The sequence below is a fragment of the Rutidosis leptorrhynchoides genome, chromosome 1 (assembly GCF_046630445.1).
Source record: "Rutidosis leptorrhynchoides isolate AG116_Rl617_1_P2 chromosome 1, CSIRO_AGI_Rlap_v1, whole genome shotgun sequence".
NCBI lineage: Eukaryota > Viridiplantae > Streptophyta > Magnoliopsida > Asterales > Asteraceae > Rutidosis > Rutidosis leptorrhynchoides.
In genome coordinates this window covers 523,897,571-523,912,307 of record NC_092333.1, presented here as the reverse complement: position 1 = coordinate 523,912,307, position 14,737 = coordinate 523,897,571, and the positions used below count along the sequence as shown (strand labels likewise).

General features: G+C 37.1%; 2 protein-coding genes across 2 annotated transcripts; one reads left to right on the top strand and one right to left on the bottom strand.

Annotated features, from left to right (window-relative positions):
• The first annotated feature begins 6,709 nt into the window (after positions 1-6,709).
• Positions 6,710-12,768, top strand: LOC139877101 (O-fucosyltransferase 28-like). Its single transcript, XM_071864518.1, has 7 exons — positions 6,710-7,576; positions 10,501-10,573; positions 10,676-10,746; positions 10,856-10,944; positions 11,067-11,199; positions 11,291-11,523; positions 11,748-12,768. Exons 1-7 carry the CDS (start codon positions 6,986-6,988, stop codon positions 12,484-12,486), a joined length of 1,929 nt encoding a protein of 642 aa, XP_071720619.1. The 5' UTR covers positions 6,710-6,985; the 3' UTR covers positions 12,487-12,768.
• Positions 12,769-13,597: 829 nt separating this feature from the next.
• On the bottom strand, positions 13,598-14,665 carry LOC139841913 (L-type lectin-domain containing receptor kinase VIII.2-like). Its single transcript, XM_071832101.1, has one exon. The coding sequence runs from the start codon at positions 14,663-14,665 to the stop codon at positions 13,598-13,600; it is 1,068 nt and encodes a 355-aa protein (XP_071688202.1).
• Positions 14,666-14,737: the final 72 nt, after the last annotated feature.

The window sequence follows — 14,737 nt, the reverse complement described above, 5'->3', positions numbered from 1 at the left end:
ACTGTAAACCATATCGTTACTACCATTGTTTATACCGCCGTATTGAAATCACTGATGTACAAAGTGTGAAGAATAAAGAAGTGATTCTAGTATTTCAAGACTATATTGCTTGAGGACAAGCAAAGCTCAAGTGTGAGAATATTTGATAATGCTAAAAACGAACATATATTTCATAGCATTATCCCTCAAGAAAGACAAGCTTTTAGTTGCAACTGTTCTATTTACAAGTGATATTCGTTTAAATAATAAAAGGTGAATACAAAAGACAGATTCGACGAATTGAAGACGCAAACGACCAAAAAGCTCAAAAGTACAAAATACAATCAATGAGGTTCCAATTATTAATAAGAAACGTCTCAAAATTACAAGAGTACAAGATTCAAAATGCAAAGTACAAGATATTAAATTGTACGCAAGGACGTTCGAAAATTCGGAACCGGGACCAGAGTCAACTCTCAACGCTCGACGCAACGGACTAAAAATTACAAGTCAACTATGCACATGAATATAATATAATATATAATTAATTCTTAAAATTAATATATATATTATATTATATTTAAAAACCGTCGGCATAAAAAAACAAAGACTTTTGAGTCTCCCCAGCTGGCCATGCGATCGCATGGCCTGGAGGAAGAAACTCCATGCGATCGCACGGTGCACAGTTCCAGCCCACATGCCTATAAAAATCGAGCTTTGGTGTAACACAAAACACATCTTTTTCTTCTCCTCATTCATACGTAGTATATATTTATATTTATATTTTAATTTTAATTTTAATTTTAATTTATAATAATAAGGGTGTGTTAGCGAATGTTGTAAGGGTGTAAGTCGAAATTCTGTCCGTGTAACGCTACGCTATTTTTAATCATTGTAAGTTATGTTAAACCTTTTTACATTAATGTCTCATAGCTAAGTTATTATTATGCTTATTTAATCCTAAGTAATCATGATGTTGGGCTAAAAATATTAAAATTGGGTAATTGGGCTTTGTACCATAATTGGGGTTTGGACAAAAGAACGACACTTGTGGAAATTAGACTATGGGCTATTAATGGGCTTTATATTTGTTTAACTAAATGATAGTTTGTTAATTTTAATATAATTTACAATTGAACGTCCCTATAAATAAACATATACACTCGATCGGATACGATGGGCAGGGTATTTATATGTACGAATAATCGTTCATTTAACCGGACACGGGAATGGATTAATAGTCACTAGAATTATTAAAACAGGGGTGAAATTATGTACAAGGACACTTGGCATAATTTATAACAAAGTATTAAAACCTTGGGTTACACTCAGTCGACATCCTGGTGTAATTATTAAACAAAGTAATAAAACCTTGTTACAGTTTAAGTCCCCAATTAGTTGGAATATTTGACTTCGGGTATAAGGATAATTTGACGAGGACACTCGCACTTTATATTTATGACTGATGGACTGTTATGGACAAAAACCAGACGGACATATTAAATAATCCAGGACAAAGGACAATTAACCCATGGGCATAAAACTAAAATCAACACATCAAACATCATGATTACGGAAGTTTAAATAAGCATAATTCTTTTATTTCATATTTAATTTCCTTTATTTTATATTTAATTGCACTTCTAATTATCGCATTTTTATTTATTGTTATTGTATTTAATTGCACTTTTAATTATCGTACTTTTTAATTATCGCAAGTTTATTTTATCGCACTTTTATTATTCGCAATTTCATTATCGTTATTTACTTTACGCTTTAAATTAAGTCTTTTATTTATTTAATATTTTACATTTGGTTTTAACTGCGACTAAAGTTTTAAAATCGACAAACCGGTCATTAAACGGTAAAAACCCCCCTTTATAATAATAATATTACTTATATATATATTTGTATTTTTATAAATTAAACTAATATAGCGTTAAGCTTTGATTAAAAGATTTTCCCTGTGGAACGAACCGGACTTACTAAAAACTACACTACTGTATGATTAGGTACACTGCCTATAAGTGTTGTAGCAAGGTTTAAGTATATCCATTCTCTAAATAAATAAATATCTTGTGTAAAATTGTATCGTATTTAATAGTATTTCCTTGTAAAATTTAATAGTATTTTATACCCCTTAGCTTTAACATCAGAAATGATAGCAATGCTCGTACATAATGTCGACGCCACTCCCGGTGTCAACATGCATGCGTTTAATTTGTACTCCGCAAGTAGGGATGCGACACTTAATGATAATGGGCTCGTTAACTGTGTCGATTGACATTACAGGAGGAAATGTGATTGGGAGAAGTTCCCAGTCATGGTGATCATTGTACTTTCTCCGCTGGCTAACTTTCTCAGCGTCGACCATATTAATGGTTAAGTCGACGTTTTTTGTTTTATCAACATTTTGCCATAGGAAAGTTTTAGCCTTCGACCCTTCCTCTGCGGATTTTCCCTGGTCCTTCTTAGGTGGTTTTAGGTGATCCAATTTACCTGCGCGCAGTGCCTCGAGCACTCGTTCCATCAAGTTTTTACATCGATTAGTGTCATGACCATAATCATCATGGAATTCACAATACTTTGTTTTATCCCGCTTACCAAATTCTGTAAGCGGAGTTGGAACCGCAAAGGTCGCGCACACTGGTTCGGTTGCCAAAATTTCCTTTGGTGTTTTAGACAAACTTTTCAGCAGCGCATAGTTCTGATTATTGATGTCGCGCTGGTTACTGTTTAAATAATTGCCACTTGACTTCCCTTTATCATTTCTGATAGGACCACCGCTAGGATACCTTCCGCGAGAGTTGTTACCACGATTTTGATCGCGCGAACGATCATCATCGTCCTTTCTCTCGTTGCGTGAGCTAGCTGTTGGAATATCATTATCTTCGCCACTCCGCATATAGTCATGACATTCATTGAGCGCTTCAGCATAAGTTATTGGGACTGTATGGCGCAGACGCCTTACCAGTGTTGGATGACGCTCTGAGTTTATACCATGTATGAGTCTTGAAATCTGTTGCTCTGGCTTGAGATCTGGTATACGCAGACACTCATTAGTATATCTTGTGAGAAATTCACCCAAAGATTCCTTGAATTTCTGCACAATATCATGACATTCTATATGAGTGTGTTTGCGTGGCCTCTGATTCTGATATTGCAGCAAGAACTTCATCCGCAGATCCATGAACCCGGATATGCTACCTGATGGGAGTTTATTAAACCATTCGCGAGCAATGCCCTGCAGCGTCATGGGAAATATCTGACATGCAACCGGATCGACCCAACCTTGGGTGCGCATTGCGCCTTCGAAATGCTGCAGGAAGTCATCCGGACCAGTCAAACCATTATTAGTACCCAGTGTATGGGGTATCTTTGGCGCTGATGGAAACGGATATGCAGTTATATGCGGAGGAAACTTATCAAAAGTAGTTGGTAGCTCAAAAGGTGGTTTAACAAGGTCACCTTTGAGCCCTGTGAAGAAACGCTTCATCATATCCTGAACAAAATCAGGTTGCGAAAATAGGTGGACCATGTCAGGAGGTGCCGCCTGCATAAATTGGCTTGCGAGATTCGCCTGCCCCTGAATATTTTGCCAAGGTTGCCCCGGCGTTTGCTGATATAACCAAGGCTGATGCGTTGGAAAAGAAGGCAGGCTTGCCGGTGCAGAGTACACGGGTAGCTGAAAAGGTGCCGAAACATGTGGCGCAGATGCCTGCGAGACCTGAGGATATGCCGCTATAAGTCCAACCGTATGCGCAGTGCTTTGCTTCTCTGCGGTTATCGGCGTCCAATGAGAATTGGCATCTGGAATGACACCGAACCCCCAACTATTAAGTAATGCCTGCGCATCCGCAAGAGTCAAAAACTGCGAAATTGGACGCGGTGGTTGCCAAGGTTGCAACGGTGTAAACGATGAATTCTGCTGAACACTCTGCGTCTGCAGAGGGATTGAAACCGTGGTACTATAAATAGGTACCTGGCCGCATCATACCACATGCGGGCCTACTATTTCACCGCTAGTGCCTACCAAGATGACCCTTGGATCCACCGAGGAAAAATCCAACCGCGTGGTTGTAACTGGCGAGTTTGCCCTTGGCGGTGTAATCACATCTGGATATATCGGCTTATACCTCTGAAAAGGCTCACCGGATACAGGTGGAGGATATGGCGCGTATCCCGCCCCCGTAGTCATAGCTTGCGTCTGTTGATTACCAGACGGCGTGCTTTGATTATCTGTTTGAGTACGCTCCGATGAGTTCCCGGAAGTCATGATACTGTTAAAGAGACAAAAAATTCAGAAATTTTGTGAATAATGAGCTTTATAATTCAAAAATTTAAAAGAAAAAACAATTAAACACGTCTTGAATTAGTTCGGCTCTCAATGAAAGCACCACTTGATCGTGCATATTTTGACCATAGGATTAATATGCCTGTTCAATGCGTAAAGGGGGGTTTAAGGATCTTAGAACAAGGCTCTCCGGTCTGGCTACCTTGAATAACCCTGGCCGACATGATGATTTCGGCGGGGTGGCCAAGTGATTAAGTCCACCTTCGATAACGTTCGTTGATCAGAAGGCCCCATATAATGGCTGTAGGTGCTAGTCGACAAAGAACTAACCTGTTAGCCTTGAGAAGACGAGAGATGATGCTGGTTACGTAAGATGTGTGAATGACGATGGTTACGTAACGTTGTGTGATTGATGATGGTTACGTAACGTTGTGTGATTGATGATGGTTACGTAACGTTGTGATCCTAGAATGATAATTAGGGTTAGTATACATAGGCAAACCCTAATTCTAGAACCGTCTAACATAATGATAATATCATCCATAACTAACTCCCCTGAATCACGGATATAATTATGGAAAAGATATTGACTTGATGACCAAGTAACTGCCGTACCGGGAACAAAGGCATTCGATACATAACCGCATGCCGCATACAAGGTACACGCATTCGCATGCTATCAAGTGCCCGCATACGGATGGAATGCGCATGCGGGTTGCGGTATCATTACTTAGAGATGGAACTTAGCCTCAAATTGTCAATTCACTACGAAAAATCGAAGAAAAGGTTCTGTCAGATGGCAGGGGACAAAGGGAGACTTTGAGGAAAAATCTAGAGTCGAAAAAAGTTGAAATCTTCATTGGAGGGCTTTGAAAAGAAGGCGCTCAACCTTGATTGAGCTTGACAAATGGGGAATTGACCTTCATACGGTTCATTGTCCTATTTGCGATGATGACATTGAATCGAGTGATCACCCTTTATTTTGCAAAGGGGCGATGAATGTTTGGAACAAGTCTACAAATGGTGGGGACTTGGTAACATTACAAACCTTCACATAAATTGAATATTTGTCGGGAACTCTCATAGACCATCTTCGGGGATTGGTTCAAAGATTTGGCAAGGTGTTGAATGGACGTGTGGTTATTTAAATTAAAGGAATCGTAACCAAAAAATTTTCAAGAGTAATTGTTGGAGCGGTCCGAGTGCCCTAAATGATATTCAAGTTACTAGCTTTGATTGGATCTCGAGAAGGCTAAAAGATAGGAAGATAGATTGGCTCGTTTGGTTATCAAATCTGCAAACATACTTGGTATAAGTTTCGTGTCTCAGCATGTTAGTTTTAGGTGCACCCTCGGCACCATAATCTGATTATTCTATTCTATTTTTTCGAGTTGTCTGTTTTTGAAACTTTGTTTTATACCTTGTTTGTGCGTTGTTACGTGTTTTTTTAATAAGATATTCTCATTCTCATTGCTTTTAAAAAAAAGCAATAAATCCTTGGCTACGCCAAATTGTTCAAAAAGGGAGTGTGACTAGAGGGTGCGCATAATGCGCAATTCACCCGGTACTAGGTCTCGCGTTCGGAAGACTTGATTACCCGAGGTTTTATCTTCTATGAGGAAGCCAATGTGCTCGTTCATATGAGGGTTTTAAAACTAACTTGATTTAAGCTTGAATTAAGCTTAAAATCCCAATAATAACATATCCGTTGATACAAAAAATACCAAAATAGAAATATAGTTACGTTGTGTACACTTGAAGATAAGTAATTTACTAATAGTATATAGACACATAATTGTGCAACATTACCAACCATCGACCCTCACCGTTATAAGTTTAGTGGTATTCGTCACCAAAAATTCGAGGCTCCGTGTTTGCAAGCTTTTTCAAAATTGGGCGCATGTTCGATCTCCTTGTACGTCGTGAATTTACAACTACACCGACTCTCGGGATTTAAAGCAAACCTTCCACTCATGAAGCATTCAATGAATGTATTTTATAGGCGTCCGACTCTTACATAGTGAGTTTTATGAGCTGTCAAAATCAACACATGTTAAAGTGTTTCTACCGAATCTACAATATTACCAACACTCTATTGGACAATTAGCCTACTGGTTGGGCCCTTGACATCTTTGCAAGAGGTTTCAAGTTCGAATTTTTGAGTGACTAGTGAAAGGTTAGAAACAGCCAGAAAGTATTTTTAACGGACTGCGTACACTAGAGTATAAAGTCGGATTAGTCATTCTTCTCGGGTAACTAGAGTTCGGTACGGTCTTCTATTGGACAATTAGCGGAATATTGACTATTAAGTGTTTGGCTGGATGACTTACTAAAGAGTATAAAATAAATTTCAACGAATTAAGGAACGCGTATTTAGAGGGGATGACTATAAAATACAAGACAACCACAAATCATATGAAACCTCCCTTTTATTTCGCCAATTTACACTCTTTGCTTTCCACCCTCTGTTTTTAATTAAACCCATAATTTTATCAATTTCTAATTTCCAATTATTCATTTTCATTTCTAATCCATTCATTTCAAGTAAACCCACTCCTCTAATTCTCATTACCATTATCATCATTATCATAATCATAATAATCATAATTATTATCTTCCCTCCTATCGAATTTTAATCCTTAATATCACCTTTTGTTTCGATATCGAGAGTACTTTTCGAGTTATTGGTGATTGTTGGTGATCAAATAGATCATGACAACCGGTGGCCCCACCCCCACGTCCACCACCGGGAGTAGTCCACGTTTCGGGGGTGTCTCCGCCCATCGCCGTCGTGCTAACGATGTCACGATGGCTGACGTCATCATACCTCCTCATAATCATCAAGAAAAACATCAACAACAACCTCAAAAAAACATTAATGATTCTATAGCTGAGGCTGCAGTTGATTGTTTTGGTAGTTGTTGTAACACAATACATAGCCATAATCATAACCTGCAAAATATTGTTAATATTAATATGAATCATCATCAAGTACGTAATTATGGGAGAATAGGGAAGAATTTGAGACGTACTTTATTGGGGTTTTTGATAGTGGTTGTGGGATTTAGTGTGTTTGTGAAATTTGCATATATGAATGGTGGTGGTCCGGTGGCGGAGATTGAAGCGGAGGTGGTCGGAAGAAGTTGGTCGAATGCAAAACAAATGTTGATATTAAGAGATTATTATAAAAGTACTGATCATGCACAAAAAGTGTTGGCTGATGAATTTGATTCATTTTCATCAACAACTTCTTCTTCTTCAATGCCTAAAAGGGTCTTAGAGAAGTCCCTTTATAATCACCATGTAAGCTTCTTTTAACTAAACAGCTTTTGATTTTAATACTACTTGTATTTATTTATGTTTAATTTAGTGTATTGAATTTAATGCAAAATGGGTGTAGTATGAAAATTTGTTTAGCAGTTGAAAAATCAATTGTCGTGGTTTTGTTTTACCTTAAACAACTGAAAAATATTCTGCTTTAGAATAAACTAAACAGGAATAACAATAACAACGCCACCTTTTTCTTGTTAAAAGTTTCCAATGAATGGTGATTAGTTGCTAAAATAATAACGGAGGGGATGAAAGGATCGGTTATAGCCCAACAAGCACCAAACATATAAGCCATGAGCTCTCAAATTACTCTAAAACCAATTGGTAGTAGAGAGAGACACTCATGAGCTTATATGTTGATCTTGACATTTATCCCCAACCAATGTGGGATTGGGTTTGCACCCAACAATCCTCCCCTCAAACCGAAGACCACATCACCAGGCCTCCCCTTCAACGATATTCCGCACATGATCCATTCATCTTATATCGCCGGCCATTACCCGCAACTCTCAACCTGACCAAGGCCAAATCAGGGAGATCTTTTGATATAAGGCACACACAATGATCCATTATCGTTGTCTAACTGGGGCGATTAATCCACATAATTCTAGGCTAACCCGCTCTGATACCACTGAAAGGATCGGTTATAGCCCAACAAGCACCAAACATATAAGCCATGAGCTCTCAAATTACTCTAAAACCAATTGGTAGTAGAGAGAGACACTCATGAGCTTATATGTTGATCTTGACATTTATCCCCAACCAATGTGGGATTGGGTTTGCACCCAACAGGGGATTTTTCGTATTTGGTGATAGTTAAAAATTTAATGTACGTAATTTAATAGTATTATCTCATGACTACGGTAATTAATTATTAACTAGTTTTTTGGCCCGCGCTTTCGCTGCGGGTTGGTTTCGAAAAAAAAAGTACTGTAGCTACATTAGCGGGTATTCGGGTCGGGTTGGTGGAGCGGGTCAAGGGGATCCGGATGGTATTTGGTTAGTAGTTTGGGGGGTGTTGGGCAAATCATGTTTTGGAAAGAAAAAAAAGGAGTTACTATTAACACATGGTGTCAACTAATCATAGGTTGACACCATTTACCACAATTAAATATATGTATAATGTATAAACATAATACCCTTTCTATAAAATCCATTAACAAAAATCCAATATAAATTCTTGTTGAAAGTAACTTTGTATATGACTTTTGTAAGAAAAACACATGAAGTCTCCTTTTGTAATTTGATTTCCCGGTAAGCTTGAACACCGACGATGTTGATAAAAAAATTTATTTCTTTAAATTCGATTCATTATTATTTTTATAAATGTAATATGTTCAGGTGTTAGTAGTCATTTACCAAAGGGCCCTTGACCTAGCGGTATGAGATGAACCTTTCTACCAAGAGGTTTCGTGATTTCGTGTGTAGATTGTAAGTTTGCCTTTCAATAAATAAATAAATAAATAAAATAATAAGCATAGCCGAGCACGTGTGTATATTGTAGGTTTGCCTTAAAAAAAAAAAAAAAAAAAAAAGGTGTTAGTAGTCATTTAGGTGTTGTCTAATGTAGAGTACGAAATAATGTAGTAAAAAAAACAGTAAAACAAGGTAAAACCTGCAAAATGTAAATTTTGGAATAAATAAATTACTACTACAATAGTTTCCGTTATAATAGTCCAACAAATAATGATGGGCTGCCAGAGTATTCAATTTTTGGAATGTCTCCCGTAGTCCCGTTTGACAAAATACCAAAAACGAAACCGAGTGGAAATCTATCTTTAGTTGACCGTTAAGAAAGCATTCACATATTACCAAATTACATCATTACCCTCGTGTCACACTTAAAATTTTTTATATAAATTTTGAATCCACAAATTTTTAGAAATAAATTATACGGAGTACAAAATATGCCTCACAATTATCAATATTTTTTCTATATTTCTTTTTCTTTGTAGCATTATGACACTTAGTTTTACAAAATATTAGTTGCAAATTTTTTGTGAACATGATTCAACCTTGTTGGGTCTAGTCAACTATACAAGTACCATTTATTTTTCTTTACGTACTCTATAAGTCGAATAGGTGAAGTGTCCAAATTAGACTCTTTAACCATGTCTTAGTATGTGAAAAGTGTCCAATTATTAGACTTTATAAGTCGATAATCAATCAACTTTAATACTTTATAAGCGTTTAATTGATATGACTTTTCACAATAACTACTAAGATGTCATGTGTTAACTAATTTAACTGGCTACGTAACTTAGATGGCACACGTATTTCATGAGAAAGCACTTAACACGATTCGAACTATACGTGACGTTGTCATGTTTACTCAACCTAGGTTGGATAATGATATACATTTTTTTTTTTAACTAAAATGTCCTAATACTATTAACGTTATTCATTATTATTGTTTTTAAGGTTAAATATACGGGCTCTAATTATTGAGTCGACAGCAAACGTCGATTTATTGGCGACTTGACTGACTCTTAGAGCTTAAATTAAATTTCAGACAGGATTTAAAACCCATGTAAATTTGATTTTGCCATTTTCATGGCGTCTCAATTTTATTTTTCATTTAATTTTTAATTTTTTTTTTCCTACTTATTGGTGGAGGTCCACTCGGAATCAATCTCTTTATCCGTCGAATAGAGAGAGAGATGACTTTCTCTACTTTTGAGAGTGTTTTACTCCGAGTGGAGAAATAACTTGTCTTTATTCTCGGATAAGGGAAGGATTGTCTACATCTCACCTCCCCATACACCACTTATGTGGTATTTGGTTTTGGTGTTGTTGTGGTGTTGTTGTTAAGATTAAGATACGTACTACTAGATTTAAAATTTAATTATCTGACGAAAAGTTTGCGAGATGTAAAGGTTAAACTTGTTTTTTGTCAGATCCCAGAAATTTGGATGAAACCGAATAGCAGTCGCTATCATCAATGCATCGATAGACCTCGAGATCGAAGCAGTAAGTCATGTTAGTCAGTTTTACTGCAGTCAAATTTTGATTGTTTAGACTTAACCAGAAATAAGCTAAGTTTTAATCGTTGATTCTAATTCTAAATTTCAGAGAGTGGCTTCCCAACTATCGGCTATCTTCTCGTCCATGCCAATGGCGGATTGAATCAAATGAGGACAGGAGTAAGTTTTCGTCCTTATATTTATTTTAATCGTTCCGTGCTTAAACACTATTAAATCCGGATTAAAAACGTATCTGATTTTGGTTACGTGTGTCTTAATCATATATTAGATATGTGACATGGTGGCAATCGCGAAGATGATGAATGCTACGCTTGTTCTCCCGTCTCTTGATCATCAATCTTTTTGGACGGATCCTAGGTAGGTTATTTATACTCAACTATTTTTAACCTTACGTAGAAAATGCGGGTAGCCACCACTAACTACTAACTACCAACCACCAATGACCAACTAACCGAAATCTAGTTTCTTTCATTTTGTAGTGACTTTAAGGACATTTTCGATTGGAGGCATTTCATCAATAACTTGAAAGAGGATGTCGAAATTGTTGAGTCTTTACCAACAAATTACGCAACGGTGAAACCATTTGTCAAGGCTCCAGTTTCATGGTCAAAGGTGTGTTCGTCGTAAAGCATCATTTTCATTAGATTTTATCACTTGATAACATATGTTATTTTAAACAAAATTTTTGAATTTGATGATTTAGGCAAGTTATTATAGAGGGGAAATGAAGGCCTTGTTAAGAAAACACAAAGTGATCCAATTTACACATTCAGATGCAAGACTCGTCAACAACGGGCTCTCGTCGTCTTATCAGAAACTTCGATGTCGTGCAAACTATGAAGCTCTTCGTTATTCAGATGAGATTGAGAGCCTTGGTAGGAAACTTGTTCATAGACTTAGAAGCGACGAGGAACCCTACATCGCATTACATTTGAGGTACTAAAACAATTTCTGTAGGTGATAAATTGGGCGGGCCAACTGGGTTGGATAAATAGGTTATGTTGACCTACTACGGAGTAACTTTTTTCAGATCCAAGTATACTAAGTAGTTTGTAAACAAAAATGAGCATCGTCTAGCCCATTTCAACAACAATAGCAGTACCCAATCACACGAATGTCTATTTCTGTTGTAAGAATGTTACCATGTGATCATTTTACAGGTACGAGAAGGATATGCTCGCGTTCACAGGGTGCAGCCATAACCTAACAACAGAAGAATCTGAAGTACTTGCAACAATGAGATATAATGTGAAACATTGGAAAGAAAAAAACATAAATGGGTCAGAAAAAAGACAACAAGGAGGGTGTCCAATGTCACCTAGAGAAGCTGCTTTGTTCCTTAAAGCAATGGGTTACCCTACACACACCAAAATCTACATTGTAGCCGGTGAAATCTACGGTAATAATAGTATGAACGCTTTCCAACGCGAGTTCCCAAACGTGGTTTCACACAGCACACTCGCGACTCCAGATGAGTTAGTCACTCTTAATCGCTACCAAAACCGCCTAGCTGCCCTTGACTATTTTGTCGCACTTGAAAGCGACGTGTTTGCTTACACATACGATGGGAATATGGCTAAGGCGGTCCAAGGACACCGGATGTTCGAAGGGTTCCGTAAAACGATTAACCCTGACCGGTTAAATTTTGTTAAGTTGATTGATGAGTTGGATGCGGGTATGATCTCGTGGGACACATTTAGTTCCCAAGTCAAAACGATCCATAAAGATCGAGTGGGTGCACCATACAAAAGGAGACCTGGTTTGAATCCAAAGCTAGAAGAGAGCTTTTACGCAAACCCTTTACCTGGGTGCATTTGCGGTGAGTCGAAAAAGAAGAATATTCAGGTATTGACTAGTCAACTACCGAGCCATGATAACTCACTGCGGTCGCAATTGTAGTCCGTTATATGCTCTCTTTGATTCTTTTATATCTTCATCACTTGGGTAGTGAATTCTTTTGTGTCGGTTGTACAGTAATACACGTAGATTTGCTCGGTACCGCGATATAGAGAGTGTAGTAGCCAATCATTTGAAGTGCAGATTTTAGGAACAAAGCGAATACAGGTTTGGATAGAAACAGATAGTTTAGGATTGTTATTTTCTTGGCTTATGCTGTTTCGCACTATTAAAAGCATATAAAGAGTACTCAACATTCATTCTTTTATCGTTGCTTCCTTCCGTTATGCAACGAGCATTAACATGATGAGTAACATGCTGTCTGGTAATGAGATCACTCCCAACCATGAACCATGACATCACTCCCAACCATGAACCATGACGTACTTCATCCCAGAACGAAACTGCCACATCAACGCCACTTAATCACTTCTTCTAGTCATGAGCACTACACTCGTGCGGTCCATGACTCCCTTAGAAAACAGAAAACAGAGACCTACTATATATTATTTAATAAAATAAAAAAAATGTCAGTATTTTGAAGGAGGTCCCTCCAAGATCAACAGACCACCACCACTACAATGTCTGCCAAATTTTAAAATTACAAGCACTGCAATCATCACAAGAAAAAGGAAGTCTGGTAACAAGAAAGATACAAAAAGTACAACATTCCATGCATACTGTACAAGCCCACCATACTTTAAAATAATGTAAAGTGTGTTCTTTTTCTTTCCTTTTCAGATGAATCAGCACTTTCTCCTTTCAAGTTAGCAAGTAAGAAACCAGTTACATGCCAAAACACAAAAGCATTCACTATTCAAATGCCACTAAACACATACCATATTCTCCACCACAACACCACTAATTTGTTAATTTAGGTAATTTATGACATCAATGAATTTAATGACCAGTATAGATCTTCTAAAGTAAGAAAAGGAGACATAATATTAAGGTAAACAAAACCACATCTTGTTCATAACATATAACTAGAACACGTACTAGATTCAGATGATTTGATCATCGAATTTATAGTAACACCATACCACGAAATTATTACAAAGATCACAAGCAAAATCCATTTACAATTCACAAGAAATAACATCTAAACAACTAATCAAACGCTTACGTATTGCTTTTCATTTGCTGAAACTTTTTCATCTACCACAGGTTTTATTGCACACTCATCTTCAGGCGTAATTGCAATCAGTCGCCTATTTGCAAATATCGTCCATATAAACATACCAATAAAGCTTCCTAAAGCTCCTAATCCGACCCCAAGTATGAGTGCAGAAAGAATCCGCATAACACAATCACTTTTTTTATGGATCTTGATCTCATTTTCTACACTATCTTTGTAAACAAATGGATCCAATGGTTCAGAATGCATCCAATCGGGGGATCTTCGTGTACTCAAGCTCCATGAATACACATTACATAGCTGTGTAGAGTTCCTATTTGATGAACTTAAGCCCACAAAAAACTCCTCATTTTCAGGCCAAATTTTAGGCAAATCAATTCTTCGAAATAGCAACGGATCAACAGGCCGGTTTTCACCAATTTTATTCATTCTAACCTCTAATCGCCTCGAACCTGCTTCGTAATCAATCCAAACTTGCAGCCTATTACCACTATTGAGTCCCATACTGATAGATGAAAAGTTTGTTACTTTCAATGACACAAAATTAGATAAACTAATTCCAATTCGATTGTCATTATTATCACCATACTTATCATCCATCAATGTGTCAAATTCGACACTCAAAAACTTAAAATTACCCCCACCAGGAAGCCCAAATGTATTATTATCAAACAAATCCACAGGATACCCATCTGAAAACACAATAAAAGCTAACCCATCTCCATTTCTCGAATCAGGAGACATTGAAAACGAAAAATAAGTCGAAAAAGACACCAACTTTTTAGGGATTCCACTATAGAACTTAATGGGTTTTTTGTAAATCACTCTACCAGCACTAGAAACTATTGGAGCAGTGAGTTGTATGGCTAACCCATCATTCACAACATTTGCATTACCATAAAGTGCAAGAACAGACTCAAAGTTTGAATCTTTACCAAAATTCTTGAAATAAAAAGATGAATTTGAGTCTGCATTTAAAGATTTGAAGTACAAAGTAAATAAACAGAGGATTGTAAAGTACCTTGAAGTGGAAATTGACGCCATGGGTCTAGGGTAATTTGGTAAATGTGTAAATTTCGAGTCTTGATTTGAATCTTAAAACTGAAAAAATGAAGA

Bases quoted from the DNA above. Each gene is read 5' to 3' on its own strand.
- LOC139841913 (XM_071832101.1), bottom strand. From the start codon at position 14,665: ATGGCGTCAATTTCCACTTCAAGGTACTTTACAATCCTCTGTTTATTT.
- LOC139877101 (XM_071864518.1), top strand. From the start codon at position 6,986: ATGACAACCGGTGGCCCCACCCCCACGTCCACCACCGGGAGTAGTCCA. The intron at 10,574-10,675 runs GTAAGTCATGTT...TCTAAATTTCAG, and splicing joins TAGACCTCGAGATCGAAGCA to AGAGTGGCTTCCCAACTATC. The intron at 11,200-11,290 runs GTGTGTTCGTCG...TTGATGATTTAG, and splicing joins CTCCAGTTTCATGGTCAAAG to GCAAGTTATTATAGAGGGGA.